Genomic DNA, 22,109 nt, shown 5'->3' with positions numbered 1-22,109 from the left:
CATTTATAAATTGAGGGTGTTGTGGTACACATTATCTAAATGCAATTGTAAATATGACATTCCCTGGATATAAGGGAGAACAAGAAAGAAATTGAGGGGTCACGGAGAAGGACAGGAAGAATTAGAAAAAGGAGAGGGGAAAACAACAAAGAATACTCAAGTGACTCACTAACTTGGCCTGGCCTCATTGGTCACTTTGCTACAGTGGGCCTTTCTGTTCCTCATTGTCTTCTTTTTTGTACTGTTTGAATGACTTGAACTTCGGAGCTTTATCCAGGGCTTTCTTCCACAGTATTCTTAGAAATAATGTGACAAAGCAGACTAATGGTGACGTTAACTGCAATTTCTCATTGAAACAATTTTATATTTTTTTATTAAGGACTTGAGTGAATTATAAAATTGGTTAATAGTGTAGCTCAGAAGGCAAGATAAAACAACTCAAATTCTAGAAGCATTAGAAATAAGAATTATGTTCAACTGCTGTAGAACAAGTATAAGTATATCCCACTTCCTGAACATACAGGGCATCCCCATAAATTATGATGTGTGCTTTGTAGGCATAGCAAGAAAAAAACTCAGCCATATGGTAAATTTGAACCACTATCCTAGTTATAAATAAAAGGAATTGAACATTTCATGTTGTATCCTGCCTAAATTTAGAGGAGTTAGAGGATGATTAGATGGCTCTCAGTGTTTTAATATGACTACCTAGGGAAGTTTGAATTGGTACCCTTCATTCTCTCCCCACTTTTTAACATAGGTTTCCTTGGACAAGTTGAAGTAGTCACAATCATTGAATTGACCTTAGAGTTGCACACAAAGTTAGAATCATTGTTTTATTAAAAAAGCGTTCTGGTGACATCTTGATATTTGGGAGCAATATTCATGATTTCTGGTACATAATAGGTGCCCAAGAAGTATTTGATCTGAAGTGGATGTGAAAATGGGAGACTTGATTACCATCCTACTCCCCTTGGTAAAATGTTTATTAACCTTAGAGTTGAGTTTTGGTTTTAGCCTTCTGGTGAGCTTCATCTCCTTCTTTCCTCTGTTGCCTTCAGAAATCTTTGCTCTGTGCTGAGGAAACAGTGGTTACTGTTTATAGGAGCCATAAACGAGGTGGACTTGCTCTGTGCCACCTTTGATAACTGCTGCTGTTCACTTGAGCATTTCTAGTCCTTATTGACTTCCACGGATAAGATTTCTCAGCTGCTTTAACCCAGTGCTTTTCAGGAGGCATTTTCATTGCTCAAAATCATGCTGTGCTTAAATGGACAGCTTGAGAATGCCCACTGGCATATCTGAGAAGTATGGCACCTTGACCTCCAGATTTGTGAGGATATTTATTCCTCTCCACAGGATTATAGTTCCTTTCACATGTTTCCAATTCAGGACAGATCACTTGGAGCAGGGGTTCTCAGACGTTATCATGTGTCAGAATCATCTGGAGAACTTAGTAAATAGATGGCCAGTGTGCCCCACTTCCTGAGTTTCTGATTCAGTAGGTCTGGGTTGCTTGCCTGCGAACATCTAACAAGTTCCCAGCTGCTGCTGCTGCTGCTGGTGTTTGGGGGACCACACTTCAAGAGCCGAGGACATTGGTTCTTAAACCTCATTATGCGTCATGTTCACCTGGGAACATGTAAGCCCCATCCCCATGCTTGATTAAGGGAGGTGGGGAACTGGAAACAGTATTTACATTGTTTCCCAAGTGATTGTGAAGCAGCCATTTCTGCATTTGCCTGTGAGCGGTTTGAATTCCTCATTTAGGCCTATGGTGCTCCAGTTTAAACCTGCGTGAGCTTGTTAAAAATACAATTCTGGGTCCCCTCCTACTGGTTCATTAGATTCTGGTGGGGGCCAGGAGTTTTGCATTTCTATCAAGCTATAGGTGGTATTAATGCTGCTGGTCTGAGGGTTCCACTCTGAGAACCACACTGATCTAGGCCAAACAGCTCTATGAGTTTTGAAGATTCTCCATAACTGATTTAAATAGCTGGATGAAATTTAGGGAATGTAATTCTCTGACTACCTCTGATAGTTTTTAATTTCTTCCCGGAGTTTTTACATGGCAGTAATGTACTATTCCAGACTATATCATTTAACTCCTGCTCTAGGAAAAATGAGCGTCCATGTTTGTCCTTCAAGTATGTATAATGGTTTTGAATAAAACTTAAATAAGACAATTCTGAAAAATAGAAAAACCACAATTAAGGAAACAGTTAAGAATTAATAATACAAATAAACATATAGATGTAGGTTTTCCCTGGAACATTTGCTTGCTTATGGTTGGTGGACCTCTGTGCTCTTTGAGCTTTTGGGTTTTGGTTGTCTGATGGTTTTCCTTCTTCTGGGCCGCCTTCTAATCAGGGAACCTCTGCCCTTTTAAACAAAAAATGTGGTGCACAGATGCCTGGTAATCACATACAGTGAAGTGATTCCAAGTTTCACAAAATCCACGTGAACTATATTCCTGATTGTTTTTGTAATGTAAAGGTTGTTTGCAGGATGCCAATACAAAAGGTCAGACTCCCTGTGGTTGGTATATGTTCCTGTGTGCAAGCTTTTTCAGAGGACGGAAGGTCCACAGCCTCCTCCACAGCCTGGAAGAGTGACACTGTCTCTTGCAATGTGCTTACTCTCAACTTTCTCTTCTTTTCAGTGTTACTAAATAGTTTCCCTAACTTTTACCTTGGTCTCAATAATGATATGAAAGTTGGAAATGTTAAGGTAGTGTTGCTTTCAACATTTGGATCTCTTATCTGAGCAGATAGAATGGTAATGTTGACAGTTGGGTGTGAAACTTATTTTCAAATGTTATATTTCCTTTATAACTAACTTTTGCACTAGAGCAGTGGTTGGCAAACTGTGGCTCGCGAGCCACACGCGGCTCTTTGGCCCCTTGAGTGTGGCTCTTCCACAAAATACCACGTGTAGGCGCGCACGTACAGTGCAATTGAAACTTCGTGGCCCATGCGCAGAAGTCGGTTTTCGGCTCTCAAAAGAAATTTCAATCGTTGTACTGTTGATATTTGGCTCTGTTGACTAATGAGTTTGCCGACCACTGCACTAGAGCATGGTTTTGTATGTCGTGACTTGTCCAAAAGCCTAATGTTTTGTAGCTCACCTTTTAAAGTAGAAAGCAGCTGAATTTTGAAATGTTTTATCTCACAAGCTGTTTACCAGCTCAACTCTGACACATCCTGACATTGAATGTCTGTGTTTGTGTTCCTCCTGGGATTAGGCTGCATTTCTAATGAATTAGTTACATAGCCTTTTATTAATTCTCTCGAAATTTATAATGTTTTAAATTATCAACCTAGATAAGCATACTACACTTTTTTGGAAAGCATGAAATGTTAATTATGTAGCAGAGACATGAATTATATAAACTCTGCTGAATGTTTGAAGATGCTTAGCAACAGTGTTGTCCAAATACAGGGATTTATTATAAACTTGTCCTTCTAAGGCTGCCTGTGCCATTTCAGGAGAGTGAGTATAAATAGAGCTGGTTTTATCAAGAGGTGGATTCAGACATTTTGTTTGCAGAGAAAGGAAGTATTTGCTTCACTACTCTAAGAATTTTATCTTTAGCATCCTTGTTGATTACACATCATTTCATCATGTTCATACCAAGTACTTGGGCATCACCAAACAGGAAGAATGAAAACTCATATTTAAACAATGATTTTATCATTATTACACTTAAACAGGTCTAGTGATAATACTAAACCTAATGACTGTAGACATTTCTTGAGATGGAAACTTTTACCTGTCTTATACCAGAGTTCTGAGATATTTATAGCTGTTAGTCCTCCCTCTCACCCATTACTCACTTATTTTAAGGGGAATTTATGGTGGATCTACTATGTACAAAGTACTTAACTCTTATGAAAGTTTCTCTTTCTAACATTTTCCACCAAGGGTTCTCTTTCTAACCTTTTCCACCATGTTTGGAGTTCTTCCAATGGTGTTTTCTAAGTTAGAATTAAAATACTGATTCTGTGAAAATTCAGTATTTTTTAATAAAGTCCAGGGACATAGTGGGGTTTAGTGGAAAGCTTATGGTGTAGGTTCACATGCTAGCTGCCTTTATTAGCTAGCTGAGAGTCTTTGGGCAAGCCATTTTACCTCTTTTTGTTGTTGTTAATCCTCACTCAAGGATATCTTTTCATTGATTTTTAGAGAGGGCAGAAGGGAGGGGGAGTGTGCCCTTGACCCTTTAGTCCACAGGCCAACGCTATCCACTGAGCCAAACCGGCTAGGGTGTCATTTAACCTAGAACTATGTTTCCTTACCTGCTAAATAGGGATAACATATTTTTAAGAATTCTTACGAGGTTTCAAAAGTCTGGCAGCAGATGTCATTCATTCAGGTCCTTGGTAAATAGGACCTTTTCTCTTAAAAAAAAAAGTTTCATATTATGTGTATTTATACATTTTTCAGGTATAAGTTTATTTGAATTTTGGCAACATTCCTGGTATTTTATGAAGTATTCGTGGTTATTTTGGTACAAGAGACATTGGGGAAATCTGGCAGAATTCTTTGCCTTGCTAGAGTAGTGATTTTTACTGAATCTGGATCAGTGAAGATCTTGCCCATCAATAAGAATATGCAGGCTAGAGATAGATGTGGCTTTTTTGGGGGGTGCCTCCCTGACAGATTTTCTTGCTGAATCAATCAGAGTCACAGTCTCTCCCCTTCCCTGCTTCCCTCATCGCACATGAGTCCACTGTAGGTCTGCAGTAGAGCAACAAAACTAAATTTATGTAAGTAGAACGATTACCACTCTAATTAATGTGTTTTATAAGGGAGCATATCTTTATTCATTGTTGTAGCTGGATAAGTAACCAGTAATTATATACTATGATCTATATATAAAAGCCTAAGCAACTGGTTGGCCGACTGACTGTCTGGTAGCTATGACGTGCAATGACCACCAGGGGGCAGATGCTCAATGCAGGAGTGGAAACCACAGGCATAGAAACATGGGACAGATTGATGAATCTCAGAGGGAAGGGGGAAGGGGGGAAAGTGAGTAGAGGTTAACAAAAGATCTTATATGCATTCTAGAGGCCCGATGGATGAAATTCATGCAAGAGGAGGCCTTCCTTCCCCCTGCTGCTGGCACTGGCTTCCCTCTGGCACACGGGACCTGGGCTTCCCTTGCAGCCCTGGTTTCATCTGTAAGATTGTTTGGTCTAATTAGCATATTCTGCTTTTATTATTGTAGACTAGAGGCCTGGAGAGGGTTCCCTCAGCTTGGCCTGTGCCCTCTGGCAACCCAGTACCCCTTGGGGCATGTCGGAGAGCTGGTTTTGGCCTGATCCCCACAGGCCAGTCTGAGGGACCCGCGCTTAGGCTTATAGACTAGAGGTCTGGTGCACAGATTCGTTCACTGGTGGGGTCCCTTGGCCTGGCCCGTGCCTTCTTGCAATCCGGGATCCCTCAGGGGATGTCAGAGAGCCGGTTTTGGCCTGATTCCATAGGCCAGACCGAGGGACCCCACTGGTGCACGAATCCGTGCACTGGGCCTGTAGTATCTTATAAAACAATGAATTTTCCCCTCAGTTTTATAATTCTGAAATATAGTCATAATTATATTTGTGGAGTTAGGATTTTTCCTACTGCATAAATATTATGGATATTATTTAAGAGATGGATTTTTTTTGTCAGTGAATTGGGTAACTTAGTATTACTTTTGCTGTTCATTTGAAATGACTGGTGCTGAGTGGTTTGTTTAGAAAAAAAGGTAGGTTTGATTCTGTTTAAGTTCTAAGTGCTATGTACCATTTACTTTGCTAGTGGAAAATTTTTTGAGTTGTCTTGCCAAGACTAGAAAAGTATAAAACTTGAAAGGTTTTCTATCTAATTAAAACAATCAAAAACAAATCAGTGTATCTAAATAAAAGTTATTTCCAAGAGTTATTCTTGATTCCTCTTTTCCTTTGTCAAATCCTATCAGCTCTATTTTCAAAATTTATTCAGAATTTGAGCTCTTAAAAATTAAAAAAAAATTTTTAAGTACTCATTGTTCTTTTCTAGACTATTACATTATTCTCTATCCCACCTCCCACCCTTCTATTCTTTCTATTTTCTAAGCTGCAGGCCTTCGAATTGCAGGTTTTGGAGACTGCAGAGTCTTGGTTAGAGATAAGGGTTTGGGAGTTGTCAGTAATGAGATGGTAAATGAAATCCCTTAGAGAGAATAGAGTTCAGCCATCCATTCATTTTATTTTTATTTTAAATAAATCTTTATTGTTCAGATTATTACAGGTGTTCCTCTTCCCCCCCCCCCCCCCCCCATATCTCCCCTCCACCTGATTCCCCAACCCACCCCATGCCCTAACCCCCTGCCACTGTCTTCATCCATAAGTGTAAGATTTTTGTCCAATCTCTTCCCGCACCCCTCAGGCCCCCTTCCCCCTGAAAATTGTCAGTCCACTCCCTTTCTATGTCCCTGATTCTATTATATTCATCAGTCCATTCTGTTCATCAGATTTTTTATTCACTTGATTTTTAGATTCACTTGTTGGTAGGTATGTATTTGTTGGCATTTTGTTGTTCATAATTTTTATCTTTACCTTTTTCTTCTTCTTTCTCTTCTTAAAGAATACCCTTCACCATTTCATATAATCCTGGTTTGGTGGTGATGAACTCTTTTAGCTTTTTCTTGTCTGTGAAGCTCTTTTATCTGACCTTCAATTCTGAATGATAGCTTTGCTGGGTAGAGTAATCTTGGTTGTAGGTTCTTGCTGTTCATCACTTTGAATATTTCTTGCCACTCCCATCTGTCCTGCATAGTTTCTGTTGAGAAATCAGCTGACAGTTGTATGGGTACTCCCTTGTAGGTAACTAACTGTTTTTCTCTTGCTGCTTTCAAGATTCTCTCTTTGTCTTTTGCCCATGGCATTTTAATTATGATGTGTCTTGGTGTGGTCCTCTTTGGATTCCTCTTGTTTGGGGTTTTCTGCGCTTCCTGGACTTGTAAGTCACCAGGTAGGGGAAGTTTTCGGTCATTATTTCTTCTAATAGGTTTTCAATATTTTGCTCTCTCTCTTCTTCTGGTACCCCAATAATTCGGATGTTGGTACGCTTAAAGTTGTCCCAGAGGCTCCTTACACTATCTTCAGATTTTTGGATTCTTTTTTCTTTTTGTTTTTCTGGTTCGGTGTTTTTTGTTTCCTCATATTTCAGATCTTTGGTTTGATTCTTGGGGTCCTTTGATCTACAGTTGAATTTCTGTATATTCTTTATTTCAGACAGTGTATGCTTAATTTCTGACTGGTCCTTTTCCATTTTTTTGGCATTCTCATTAAGGTCCTTGAAGATCTCACTAAGCTCCTCGGAGGTCTCATCCAGTTTCCCGGTGGTTTTTAGAAGATTCTTGAGTAACCTTATAAATATGGTTTTGAATTCTATGTCCAGTAGTTTGCTTTCTTCCATATCTTTTATTCATGACATGTTTCTTTGTCTCCGCATTTTGCTGCTTCCCTGTTTTGATGGAGTGGTTTTCTGTGGTAGGTGACCTATAGGGCCCAGTGGTTCAGCCTCCCCTATCACTTGAGGTGGACACTCTTGGTGCACCCCTTTGTGGGCTGAGTGCAAAGTCTTGGTATAGTTAAGCCTTGATTGCTGTTGGTACACTGGGAGGAATTGACCTCCAGGCCAATTAACTGTGAGGACCCGCTGTGTCTATAATGGAAGAACTGCTGTGCTGGAGACATGCTTATGGGGCAGGACTTGTTTCAGTGGGGCTTTGGTGCTCACCGAGTCTGCCTCTTGAATGTGTCACTTATGGATGTGAGAAGTTGAAATCTGGTGTCGTCTCACACTGACCACTAGATACACTAGCTTCTGTATCTCCAATGGAGTGCAGGTCAGCTACTGTCTGAGGCCACCCAGCAGGAACTACAGTGAGAACTACAGTTTTCTCCTCTTTGCTTGGGGTTTGGAGGTTTTGGAGCTGTCTGACCAGAGCTGCAGTTTGTTAGGTTAAGCTGCGATAGGGCAGGCCATTTATATGCAAAAGCTGCTGCGTGGAGCTTGGGTGGGTTTGTAGATTGTGCGGGGCGGGGTCTCAGGGAGTCACTAGGCTAGGGCATGGCAAACAGCGATGGCTGCCAGTCAGCCGTCTCTGTGTCTCTGAGTTTCCCCGTCCCTGTGTCTCACGCCCCAGCATAGTAAACAATGATTGCTGCGCACACCTCTGCAAGAAAGCCACCCTCACTTTCCGACCCGATGGCAGACAGTCCAGCTTCTCCCCATAGGAGTTTGGGTCCCCAGCGTCTCCCCAGAAACTGGAGTTCAGAGTAATCGGGAGCTTGTCTCCCTTCAGGTTGAAAAAAGCAGCGCACCCAGTCGCCCGCCACCAGCCTGATTCGCGTGCCTCCGTACCTCAGCTGTTCAGCGCTTGTGCACGTCTCAATGCTCTTTTTCTCTTTCCTTCTAGTTGTAGAACTTCCACTCAACCAGCTTTCCCGTGGTTCTGGGTGATAGACCTTTTGTCTTTTAGTTGTAGTTTTGAAATTGTTGTGCAAGGCAGCAGTTTAGGTGTTTACCTATGCCGCCATCTTCGTTTACCCCCTGGTGCCCATCCATTCATTTTTTGAGCCAGGCCCTGCACTGGGTTTTGGGGCTACCTCAGTGAATAATAAGACAGTCTCTATCTCTTCTCTTAGAGGCCTTGAGGCACTGGGAAATGCTGGGTGTGACAGGTAATTATAGTACAGTGTGTTGGGTATTTGTGAATGGTAGGGGAGAGTTTACAATGCTGATGAGAGAAGGTGGGGCACCACCATCAAAGGCTGGGCTGTTAGAAAAGATATAGTATGGAGACTGAGGAGTGACTAGAGAGATGGGAAGATAACTAAGAAAGGGGTGACTTAAGTGAAATGGGGGGAGATTTCAGGGAGGAAGTAATTAGAAATAATGTAATATTAGTTACCACTGATGGAGTATTTGCAATGTATCAGCCACTGTTGGAAGCTCCTAACATGTATTCATGCATTTCTTACAGCCTCCCTTATAAGATTTCATTTTATAGGTGATGAAACTTAGGTCAGAGAAGTTAAAGAACTTGCCCAAGATCACTTAGGAAATAAGTAGTGGAGCCAGAATTCACAGTATTAGAGACCACAGTGACATCAAGTGGGAGATCGTGGGTTGCCTTCAGAGAGTAGTTCTAGTCTAGTCCTTGGCTCGCTGCTAGATGGCAATAAATTGAGGAATGTTGAAAGTTGTGGAAACTGATAGTGATTGTCAATTACTTTTTCACTTTTAATGGTGTGTTATTATTTAGAGGTTTTTCTTTTTTCCTCTTATATAAAGGAATAAACATAGTTGGCCTGCCTTCCTTTTCAAAATCAGACTATATGCCTTCATTATTTTCCTAGTTCCTCTCATCTGGGCAATGCTCTGGTCCACCAAGCTGTAGATCTTTAATCTTTCTTGGCATAAGAATTGTGCTATAATCAACTATTCTTTTTTTAAAAAAAAACAACTCAGCATGTTAATGTTGGTAAAACAGGCAAGTAAATAATTTGATATTAAAAATTTGAAGCTAAAAGCTATATTTTTAGGAAAGTTTGTTGAAGTTGGTAAAGTGAGTTAATCCTGATGTTTTTTAACTTTCTACCCTCAGAAATCGTATAGTACATTCCTTTTCACAGATGAGGACAGACTACAGATCTATCCAAGCTCAAGCTGTCTGGGACGTCTTGGCCCAAGATTCATGTCATGAGACTAGTGTGCTTTCCAGCAAGCGTGCCATTATGTTTAAAAGCAACTTTTGAAAGTGGTGGGGATTCAGAACAGACCTGGCTCCTGTGATTGCTTGAGGTTACACCAGTGACTTTTAATGTGAAAAAAGCAAGAGCTTTTAGTGCCCTCTTTGAGGGTATTGTACTTGTTTCTTTTCTGTGAAGGAGCAGTGAGAAATAGAACTCTTCCAGTGACATATCTAGTGATACTTATCACCTTGTCTATACTTCATACAGAGTTGAGGGAGAGTAAAGACTCCAGATAAAACAGAAATTTCCTGGAGTTCTGATATTTTGAGGAAAGTATACTTTAAAAAGGGAGCCTTAGATTTTATTATACTTGCTTGCAGACTTGATGTTCTTGAGTATATTATTAGGAAATTTTATGCTCAACTTTTACAATTCAAATCTGAGATCCAGATGCCCATGTTTCCTGTTACTTCTTGATATAATTAAGTATCTGTAGGTAGGCAGTAATTCTAAAAAAGTATTATTTCTGGAGTCAGTTGAAGTTCATTGTTAGTTTCTAATAAACTTAAATTGCACTTTCAAACATAACATAATTTAGCAAGCATTGAGTGTAAAATTGTGGGATTCCATATGTGTGTGGCTACATGATGTTTGTTGATTGAATCTGGAGCAGATGATATTGAAGAGCATGAATTTAGAGTAATTGCTTTTGTCCTGAAACGATTATATCTGAATGGTGATATGGAGCTTGAGAGGGGATGCGTCATACACTAGAAGGACTGTGTTGACATTAGGCTTGCCTGGGCATTTTGCCTTTTCTTCTCTTCATTGCATCTTGTTTTCTATTCTCAGCTTTGAGAGCACTGGAAAATAAAATAATGAAAATAAAATAAAATGACACATTTATTGTTTAATTAGTTACACCTGTTTTTTGTTTTAAAGATTTTTAAGAACAGTGAAGTTTGCTTCTGTTTTTGTTTACGTTTTAAAAACTAACTTTAAACTTAGCAAGGAAAGAAAATGTCATAGATTGCTTGCTTTAAGCTATATTCCTTAATCATGTACATGTGTCCATTTGCTTCTCTGGTTAATTGTTTACTTCTGCTTTATAAAAATAGGTATATTTTTAAATATTTAATTTCTTGGCATAGATTCTAATATGTCCTTGTGAGGAATGATTGATGTCAAATAATTTAACCTTAGCATCACAGGATTTTAAAGCTGAAAAATAATTGAGAATATAGATATTAATCTTTCCACTTAATAAATGAGATAACTGATGACCAACGAGGCAGTTTTCCTGAGCTAGTGGAAGATATAGGACCTTGGAGGATTGGTTGCAATTATAGGATGGCTCCAGGGATCTTTAAAATTGTAAGCTCTGATATTCATTTAACATCTGAAGGCCTGTGGCTCACTGCTTTTGCATTGTAACTTCCACATTGCTCTTTGTTCCTTTCTGGCAGTCTACTATACTTTATCTTCTCAAATATCTACAAACAAATTAATAAAGTTGGATTTAGGTTTATTTAAAACATGTTCTTAAAACATGTCCTTTCATATTTCTAAGAGTGACTTCGTTAAGGACAGGGGTTTTGTCTTGTTCTACAGGGCCTCCTAGTCTCAAGTGTTAAGCTAATTCTTGTCCCTAGGCCTTTGTTTATGCTGTTCTCTGCCTGGAATACTCTGCTGCCTCTTTGTCCTTAAGTTCCATGTTATCAGTTTAATATCAACTCATTTTTCAAGTCTGACTTCTTGAACTTGGATACACCTTGTAGTCTCTCATCATTTGTGAAATAAAGGAATATACTAAATGATTTTTGCAAGGGTTTTCTGAACTGTCACTAATCCCCACTAAACTGTTAGATGTCCCTGATATTAGCTGAGAAGAGTACCTCCTAGACCAGTGATGGGCAACCTTTTGAGCTTGGTGTGTCAAACTTCGCCAAAAAACTGAGCATAACTCGGGTAATGTGTCACTTTGAGGAAAAAACATTATTTCGCAAATGTTTCATCCTCAGGAGCAGCAAATGTTTCATCCTCGGCATGCGGCCGCCTTAGCGGCCGCGTGTCATCAGAAATGGCTACGTGTGTCAGTGCTGACACGCGTGTCATAGGTTCGCCATCACTGTTCTAGACTTTCATCCATTTTTCTTTCCTAATATGTGCATTGTATCTGTTACTGTCCTTGTAAGTACAGCTTTAGTAGCATCCCACAAATTTTCATGTTATATTTCATGTATTTTACGTGAATATGTTTACCTATTATTTGGATATATTAAGTTGTGCTGTGTTTGTCATAGAATCAATCTTTGTACTTTTACTATTCTTAATTGTTGAACACTCAAGTCTTTTTCATCTTTTGCCTTTTCTGTCTTCTCTGTGAACTACTGCTGTTTTCTTATTATCCTCATAGACCTTGAGTTTTTGCCCAGCTCTTAAATTTTTTAGTTTGTATTTTAAAGTGCAGAGGTTTTGTTGTTTTATAAACATGTGCTTATAATCCTATCTAATAAAGAGGAAATATGCAAATTGACCATAACTCCACAACAAAGATGGGGCACCCACAGCCAATAAGGAGGGAATATGCAAATTGACACGACAAAGATGGCGGCGGCTGGGCCAGGAAGATTGCGATCAGTCAAGCGGATGAGCAGCACGATGAGCGCTATCAGCAGGCCCATGCTGGCTGTCCACTGCTGTGACAGTGGTGCGGGGCCCTCGCTGGCCGGGGGCAGCAGTGAGGCAGGAGGTGATCCGGGCACCAGCAGTCTCACCTCGGTGGCCGTGCCGTTGGGGAGAGGCGCAGCCGATGACAGGTTGCAGGGTTCAGAGGTGCCCAGGGCAAGCGCCCTGCGCCCATGCCGAGCTGTGGAGGCCAGGGGTGGGGGGTGTGGTGGGGTTGGGCCGCGTTTAGGGAACACCCCAGAGGTTAGGGCAGCTGGGCCTGCGGAGGGATGTCACGGCCAGGTCAGGGCAGCTGCGGTGGGGAGCCGGAGGCATGGGCGCCAGGCGCCTTCCCTGCTGGAGCTGCGCGCTGTCTCCGCTGCCGCCGCCGCCTCCTCTGCTGGAGCCGCTGCTGCTGCTGGAACAGCTGCCGGGACCTCAGCATGTTTCTGAGTGTGCTGATCTTGTAGCCCAGGCACCCAATACCCACCCCACCCCACTCCTACTCCCCGAAGCCAGCCTCTGGAGCCTCACATCAGACTCCTGCAGCCAACCTGGGCAAAGGCACACCCTTAGCTGTCTCCCCCTAACCCCCGCCCCAACTCTCTACATCCTCCTCACACCCACAGTTCAGAGGCTCTGGGGAGTCCGCTGCAGATCTCCCAGCCAGCGCCTCCTGGGCGCCCGCCGATGCCTGTAAGCGCACCCCTTTTTGCACCCGCTGATTCTGGCGTCCCGTTTCCCCAAGCTCCCTATGGCGTCTGGCTCTCACCTGTGTCCCTGCCGGCTCCTGAGACCCCCACTCTCTCCTGCACCCCCACTCTCTCCTGCACTCTGTTCCTTTCTGCGCTTCTTTTCCCTCCTGCGTTTAGCTCCCTCCTGCGTTTAGCTCCCTCCTGCGCCCCTGCTCCCCTGACTCCCCGTCTACCTCCAGTGCCCAGATTTCCAGCCGGGCAAGCCCATGCTCCCTTTTGCAGAGAGGGAACCTCAGTGTTCTCTAAGCACCCGAGAGCTTTGGACAGCCTGTCCACGTGGGTTGGAGGAGTTTGGCTGAGAGATTGTTCCTCAGGTTGGACAGCCTAGTGGAGTGAGTGTAAAACCCTTTCCCCTTGTAGCGGGGACCCAGCCAGCTTGCGCCCTGCCAGCTCCGGGGATTGAAAGCGGATGTTCGTGGTTAGAGGAAACTTTCCAGCCGAGCGCCTGGCTAAAGCACACTGTGCATCTGTCAGGAATGCTCTCTGGGTGCTGTTCTTGCCAGGAGCTTGCATTCCACTGCGGTAGATGCAGCGAGGAAGCAATGGTTAGTGCATCTGACAGCTAGCACTGAGGACCGGTAGGAAAAACACACACTCCCCAGTCCCAGCTGGCGAATCTGAGTATGATGCAACCGTGTGTGCCTGTACGACAAAGAGAGAGGCTTAAGGAACGCAAACATTTAAGTGTAGAGTAAATGACTCTGCCACCAAGAAAGAGCACACTTAATTACACTTTGAACTTTACACAGTAGGTAAGGACACCTGCATTTTGTGCTTTATGATTCACATGATCTGATCATTTGAGTTGGGCCAATACAAACAAAAAGGCACTGTTGGTTTTGGTTGAGGTAATGAACTGAGATTTCAAATTTCTTGGTTGTTTTCTCCTTTGCCCAAGTTCCCAGATTCTTAAAACTCTAGGATTAGTTTTGGGAGGGATGAGAAAAAAATACGTCAATACTCAGGGGGATTAAAATCAGATAGCAGTTGATTATAGCCATGGTTTTTGAGTTGGCAGATGAAGCGGTTTGAAATTCGTGAGCCTGGCCTCTGAACACTTGCGTCGTTGCAGGCCGGCCTGAGGGACACACACACACTGGTGCATGAATTTCGTGCACCGGGCCTCTAGTGCCGTGGTCGGCAAACTGTGGCTCACGAGCCACATGTGGCTCTTTGGCCCCTTTGAGTGTGGCACTTCCACAAAATACCATGGCCTGGGCGAGTCTATTTTGAAGAAGTGGTGTTAGAAGAAGTTTAAGTTTAAAAAATTTGGCTCTCAAAAGAAATTTCAATCGTTGTACTGTTGATATTTGGCTCTGTTGACTAATGAGTTTGCTGACCACTGCTCTAGTGTATCCTTTTAAAAAGCACATATTTTCTGCTCTTTCCAAACCCCTTCTTCAAGTGAAAATAATTGGTCTCCTTTATTATCAAACTTTGTGCTTACATGACATAAGCATCGCTGGAAAATTATTAGACCACTTCTCTTGTTTAAGTTTTTAGTATCTCAGTACTGGTATTAGTAAGATGTCTGGTCTAAATTAGAAATATTGACAAGTATTGCCATATAGTTACTTGGGACATGAAGAACAGTAAGATTCTTGTGGTGTTTTGAGTACTTCCATTTATGGAAGATTTTTTTTAGAAACTGCTTAAATTTTTTCAGGCCACCAAGGTGATATTGAATACAACACAGCACCTTATTACTGAAAGTTTTATTTAGTTAGTTTTCTATGCTATTGCACCATTTAGCTAAAAAGAATGTTGGGCACAAAACAACCTAATTTAACATAAACTTTTATTTTTGTGTCAAGAGCTCTGAAGTATCTGAGATTTTTTAAAAAATATATATTTTTATTGATTTTAGAGAGGAAGGAAGAGGGAGAGAGAGATAGAAACATCCATGATGAGAGAGAATCATGGACCGGCTGTCTCCTGCAAGTCCCCCACTGGGGATCGAGCCCACAACCTGGGCATATGCCCTTGACCGGAATTGAACCTGGGATCCTTCAGTTCGCAGGCCGATGCTCTATCCGCTCAGCCAAACCGGCTAGGGCAGAAGGGTCTGAGATTTTTACCCTACTTGCAAACTAACAAGTTTCACAAGTGCTTGCAGAAGACACAGTATTCCTGGTCATTGTCAAAGGACAGAATATTACTGATAGTAGCAGAAGTAGCCAGAGCAGCGGCATTTGCACCAGTTCCCTGAACCTCAATTTTCACAGAATGACACAGAGAGAGGGCTGGGTGACAGCCCCTAGCGTCCTCTTACAGGTCTCTTCCATCTTATAATAGAACATAACACTGAAGCCTGGCTTCCTCTTGAATTCCAAAACTACATTTCTAACCTGCCAACTGAGTATTTCCTTTCAGATGTTCTGCCAATACCTTACCAAACTTGTAGCTCTAGTTTGAATATATTGACAAGAAGTTAAGAAGCAAAAGATATGTTATTATTTTAATATTTTATCCTGTTAAAGGAAATTCTCCAAACAGATTATTTTGATGGACCTTTATGGTCTTTTTTATGTATATTGTTTTATTTCATTTCACAATTGTAAAGTATCTGTCTTTTCCTATTTCATATCAGTTTGTTGTATTTTCCCTACCAAACTAAGCACGTGGAGTTTTGCCTTTATCCCCCACATTCTTCCATATTCTTCTCCACCCTCCCACCCCCATATATACACACAAGCATAACACATTTGAAATGCTAAAATATGCATGAGGTTTTGGGTTGTTATTATTTTTAATGGTAATGGTTCAGTCTGTATTTATGGGATAAAAGATAAATATTGTGTTAATTTTCTCTTTGTAGGTCTCAATGCCTTGCGGAGAGTCCTGAAGAAACAGCCTAACCTCCCTGACAGCAAGGTGGCTGCGTTGGTGAAGATTACTCTGAATGATTTCTTGCAGGGAATGAATGACGTCAGGCCCAGTGCCATGAGGGAGGTTGCAGTTGATGTCCCAAGTGTAAGTCATTTGTATCCCCCATGCAAGCCACACTGTTTGAATTCAACTCTGAAAGAAACTAAGACTCCAGGGAAACTACCTTCCTAGGCTAAACTTTAAAAAAAATGTTTTTTAATTGAAATTTTTGTGGGGGTAATTGTAGATTCAGTACAGTTCTAAACAATACTATAGGGCAGTGATGGCGAACCTATGACACGTGTGTCAGCACTGACATGCGTAGCCATTTCTGATGACACGCGGCCGCTAAGGTGGCCGCATGCCGAGGATGAAACATTTGCTGTTCCTGAGGATGAAACATTTGCGAAATAATGTTTTTTCCTCAAAGTGACACACTACCTGAGTTATGCTCAGTTTTTTGGCAAAGTTTGACACACCAAGCTCAAAAGGTTGCCCATCACTGCTATAGGGAGCTCCTGTGTATTGTTTACCAAGTTTCCCCTGGTGGTAACATCTGCAAAACTAGAGTACATTATCACAAGCAGGATATTTATATTGTCGTAATCATTGATCTTATTCAGATTTTCTCAGAGTTACTTGTATTCGTTTATGTGTGTGTACGCACATGTGTATATTTACACCTATGCAGTTTTATTACATGTAAAGGTTGTGCATCTTGCCAGAATCGAGATGCTAAAAAGTTCCACCACCACAGTGGTCCCCTGCTTTGCCCTTTTACTAGTATAATAATCATACCCACCTTGTTACTACACCCATCTCTAAACTGTTGTCATTTCAGAAATGTTGGAATTATATAGTATAGAGCAGTTCGAGATTAGGTTGTTTCACTTAATATAATTCCCTGGAGATGCATCCAAATTGTCATGTGTATCAATAGTTTGTTCCTTTCTATTGCTGAGTAGTAGTCTGTGGTATATGTACCGTAGTTTAACCACTCACCTGTTTGTTAAAGGATATCTGGGCTGTTTCCATTTTGGGGATATTATGAATAAAGCTGCTATGAACATTCTTGTACAGGTTTTATGTGAATGTAAGTTTTCATTTCTCTGGAATAAATGCCCAAGAGTGCAGTTGCTGGGTAGTATACTAATTGCATGTTTAGTTTTATCAGAAAATGTCATCTAGGCTAATTTCAGAACAAAAATATCTTCTAGTTATGATGCCTTCTACTAATGATGTCTGATAGATTGTGGGGTCCTTTTACATTTAGTTTATCATAGATAGTCTTTGCAAAGTTCTTAATCCAATCACCACAAGGGCAAGAAGTTACCTTTTCTGTGTGGATCATTTGTTATGTCCTCTGTGTCCCAAGTGAGCCTGTTATATTAATACTAGAGGCCTGATGCACGAAGATTCGTGCAAGAATAGGCCTTCCTTCCTCTGGCTGCTGGCACCTGGGACCCGGGCCTTCGCTCTGGCCGCTGCCTTCCGCCTACACTCTGGCCCAGAGCCTCCTTCTGCTTTCGCGCGCTGCCCAGAGGCCAGGAGCAGCTGGGGCAGGGCAGAATGTCTGCGTCGTCGCCATGGCCTGGCCGCCGCCATCTTTGTCACGTCAGTTTGCATATTCCCTCTTTATTGGCTGTGGGTGCCGCCATCTTTGTCGTGAACTGATGGTCAATTTGCATATTCCATTTTTATTAGATAGGACTAGGAGCCCAGCGCATGATTTGAAATCGCACGGCGCTGCCCACCCTTGAGTTGATGGTCCGGCTCTGCCTTGCTCCCCAGGCCCCACAGCAGCCGTGGCTGCTGCAAGTCCGGCCCTGCCTCGCTCCCCGGGCCTCGCAGCAGCCGTGGTCACTGCCAGTCCAGCCCTGCCTCCCTCTTCGGCCCTTGAAGCAGCCCCGGCCGCTGCTGATCAGGCCCTCCCTCAGCACAGGTGCGCAGAGGCCCCTGCCACCCTGCCCCTGATGCTGCGTGCGCAACTTCCTCCTGTCTGGTTGACCCGTTATGGTGTCCTAGTTAATTAGCATATTTCTCTCTTATATATAGATATAGATTTCTGGAAAATGAACATTGAAACAAAGCATTGGTAGTATTGGGGTAGAGTATGGGCCATTAAGCTTGCCTGAACTGTGTCTCTGTGCTGCTCAAGGAAAGTTAACAGATTGCTCTCTATCAGTTTTAAGAGAGTTCTGATAGAAGAGTGGAATTTTGGACTGTTCTTTCCTTTTGCCTCTATAATATCACACCATTTAAATTTATCTTTTGAGGTAGTTCTGTTGCTGCTGAGACACTCTTTTAAAAGCTCTAACATTACAGCTATTTGAAAACTTAGAGCCTTGTTAGAGAGTCAGATGTAATTTTGAACCATTTGCCTCATTGTGTATAGATGTGTTAATATTCACAGTTTTCTTGGTCAGTAACATTTTTTAATCGTAAGCTAAAAAATAAAAGACTCAAAAGATAGCAAGTCAACAGAGTAGGCTGTGGAACCGTATAGTGAGAAGAAATCAGTGGGGTTTTTTTACTTTTAAAAGTGACCATAACTTGAAAAATGTGTTTTATGGTCAAATAGAGGCCCAGTGCATGAAATTCGTGCACTCGGGGGGTCCCTCAGCCCGGTCTGCGCCCTCTCACAGTCCGGGAGCCCTTGGGGGATGTTCGATTGACGGCTTAGGCCCGCTCCCCCCAAGCCTAAGCCATCAGTTGGACATCCCCCGAGGGGTCCTTAGCGCTGCTGCGGAGGCAGAAGAGGCTCCCGCCAGCACCACTGTGTTCGCCAGCCATGAGCCTGGCTTCTGGCTGAGCAGCACTCCCCCTGTGGGAGTGCACTGATCACCAGGGGCCAGCTCCTGCGTTGACCGTCTGCCTCCTGGTGGTCAGTGCGCATCATAGCGACTGGTCGTTCTGCTGTTCGGTCTATTTGCATATTAGCCTTTATTATATAGGACTAGAGGCTCAGGGCACGAAATTTGCGCATGGGGGGAGGTGTCCCTCAGCCCGGCCTGCGCCCTCTCGCAATCTGGGACCCCTCGTGGGGATGTCCGATTCCCATGGGGATTGGGCCTAAACTGGCAGTCGGACATCCCTCTCGCAATCCGGGACGCTGCATGCACCAGTGACCATACTTTTCATACAGGTGAAAGGCATCTTGCTGTTGTATGGGCAACTACATTTTTTTTGCCCTGATTATAAAAAGTAGTATATAACATGATCCTTCTGAGACAGCAGTACCATTTCCCTCATCTTATGGGTGGAAAAACTGAAGCAGAGAGAAGTTAAGCAATTGGCTTTGTCACACAGTAATAAGTGTCAGAATCAGGGCTGACCACAAAATGTGCAACCCAGAGTCCATGCATGTCATCACTGCATCATCCTGTTTTTTCAGTGTTAGAGTAGCCTTGTCAGGTTTTAATTTTTAAATCTAAGAGACTGTTCCCAATATATAGGGTAGGTTCCTTAGGCCTGGCTGGAGATCAGGGCCAATCTGTAAGGCGATTGGGGGTCCCCCAAACCCTTGCTGTCACCAGTCGCCTCCCTCTACGGGGTAATCGGCAGGCAGGGCGATCGAGGGGCCCCCTATTGGCACCTTCCTTGGCCGGCAGCCTGGCGCTGCCCGCTTGCTGGCCCCAACTGGGGGAGGCTCCTGTGTTGAGCCTCTGCCCCTGGTGGTTAGTGCGCATCATAGTGACTGGTAGTTCCACGGTTTGGTCAATTTGCATATTAGGGTTTTATTATATAGGATAAGTTTGGGAAATGCTGGTGTAAATAAAACCAACTGTATTTCTTTGCTGCAGGATTTCTCAGTCTTTTGATATAGAGACTGAAGTGTCAAAAGAGCTGTTATGGACACTTATTTGACCATGGACTATGTGGAGCAGGTTCTTGTGCATTTTGCAGGGTGGTAGATTGCTAAAAATGACCACAAATTCTTCCCATCACTGTGTGTTTGCCCTTTGTACTGTAAGTTTGTAGTATCTGTCATAAAAGAGATAGAGTTAAGTTTTTTCCCTTTTGAATCTGTACTTGGCCATGTAACTTGCTTTGGCCAATAGGATATTCACAGTCATGATGCAAGCAAGCTTGAAAGCACTTGGGGCTTGCCAGCTCTTGCTGCTCTTTGAGACCCTGCATTAGCCATGTGAAGAAATCTGTACTCGCTTCCTGGGGGATGAGAGATCATGTGGAGCAGAGATAAGCCCTCCTACCTGAGATCCCCTTAGTCCTGCCATCCACCCAATTGTCAGACATGTTGCCATGTTAGACTATCCCACCCCAATCGAAGTTTGCCCAGACCAGAACCCCAGTAAACCCTCAGAATTGTCAGAAATAATATGTCTGTTGTTTTAGCCACTAAAAGCTAAGTGATACACTTGTTAACTTAAAGAATACAATTATTTTGTAAACAGTGCCCAAGAGATGGGAACATCCCCAGGGCCTACCTGCTAGTTTAGGCTACTTACTGTGATTTTGAATTCTTTTTGAAACATTTTTAAATTTACTTACTGAACTTACAGCCTACCTTTGGGGTTTTTCAGAAGCTCTGTAGGATAACATGCTAATTTAGTAAGAATAATTTGACAAATAGGGTTATGAAATAGTGAATGGTTAATGTTGGGTTAGTAGAAGCTTTTCATTTCTTTGGAATTTATGGCCTAAAGTTTGGGCATATTGGTATGAATACTTTTATTTGCAGTATTTATCTTAATTTTATTGGCTACTGTTGCATAGTATAATGGGTCAGGTAGATGCCTAACCATAAAATGCCACATGTGAAAATTTCAGATGATAGGGTTATAAATCAACTACACCATCCCAAAACACTTTAGTTTAAAAAAAACTTCAGGAACTAGGGAAACATACAGTGAGGTTTTAAACTTCAAGTTGCTGCCAGTGGAGAATGTGTTTAAACAGTGGCTGTCAGCTCTTGGACCTGCTGAACTGATTTATTCATCGCAGGAACTGGTACTATAACTGCATTTTTAATTGAGCTAATGAAAGATTTTTTCCTTTATTTTCTTTTGATACAGTATTTACAATCCATGGACTGGTGCCATTTTCCATTTGGCACTTTATGGTTTGGCATGGGTCCATGGTGTCCTGTGATGTTACTCATGAGCTCCAGCGTGGTTAGCCCTGGTCAAAGGACTTTCTTATATTGCTTTTTATGCTCACTTCAGATTGTAAAATTTCCTGAGAAGTCAACATTTCTATAATTGGACTCCTAAACTTCACCTTCTGATTTCTGGCTACTATATCTACAAAAATATCTCCAAATTATTTCTGCAGAACGTTTAATGCTTATTTTGCTATAGAAAACCTGTTTCAAGTAGCTATTTAATTGTGAACATTTTTTAATAGTAAATTGAGCATTCAACATCTTTTGAGAAAAGATTTTAGTGTGTGAAATTAAAACCTTGAAATCACACTTGCCTATTTATATTTAAGTTTGAAAGAAATGTTTTAAGATGGGAATGTTGCCAGTTATAATATAATACATTATTAATTTTAGGAGACCATAAGTGTTAGCCACTTACTTAAATTAATGGTTCCCCTTTTTTTTTTTTTGGACATTCTGAAATGGTGATTATACCAGTTGGTATATTAAAAGTCAAATGCATTTTACAATTAATTGGTGATTAAAGTCAAATGTATTTCTTTACCAGAAGAATTCTTAGAATCTTTGAATATTCTAATATGTATTGTGAAAGTTCAATTTTTCACTCAGAGATAACAACTGTTAATATTTTGTTATAGTTCCTATAGATTTTATATATTTTTTCTGTGTATATAGATATTTTAGTATAGGATATAATTTTATATTCTGCTTTTTTTCACTTAAAATTATATGGTAAACATTTTATTTTAAAATTTATTGGCTAATATCTTTTTAATGACCAAATAATAGACTTAGTTGGATAAACCGTAATTTGTTTTACCCTTCCATTCTCAAATATTTAGGTTTTTTGTTTTTCTCTAAAATGGTTATAAATATGATTTGTGTCCAAATCTGCATTTATGATTCCTAGAAGTTGAATTATCAGACTAAAATATCTGCTTTTTAAAGCTAAGTTGTTTTTTT

At 41.7% G+C, this 22,109-nt stretch overlaps 1 protein-coding gene across 2 annotated transcripts in view; it reads left to right on the top strand.

Annotated features, from left to right (window-relative positions):
• The window catches only part of AFG2A (AFG2 AAA ATPase homolog A), a 254,821-nt gene that overhangs the window by 26,185 nt on the left and 206,527 nt on the right, over positions 1-22,109 (top strand). For both annotated transcript variants that reach the window (XR_013813591.1, XM_079772599.1), the window contains exon 10: positions 15,972-16,126. Coding sequence is in view for 1 of the 2 variants with exons in the window: in XM_079772599.1 (XP_079628725.1) it covers positions 15,972-16,126 (155 nt within the window). In the remaining variant the exon portion in view is untranslated. The remainder of the gene's footprint in view (positions 1-15,971; positions 16,127-22,109) is intronic.

Source organism: Cnephaeus nilssonii (genome assembly GCF_951640355.1).
Source record: "Cnephaeus nilssonii genome assembly, chromosome: 5".
NCBI lineage: Eukaryota > Metazoa > Chordata > Mammalia > Chiroptera > Vespertilionidae > Cnephaeus > Cnephaeus nilssonii.
The sequence above is the reverse complement of the archived record's forward strand: the minus strand, read 5'-3'. Positions and strand labels throughout refer to the sequence as shown.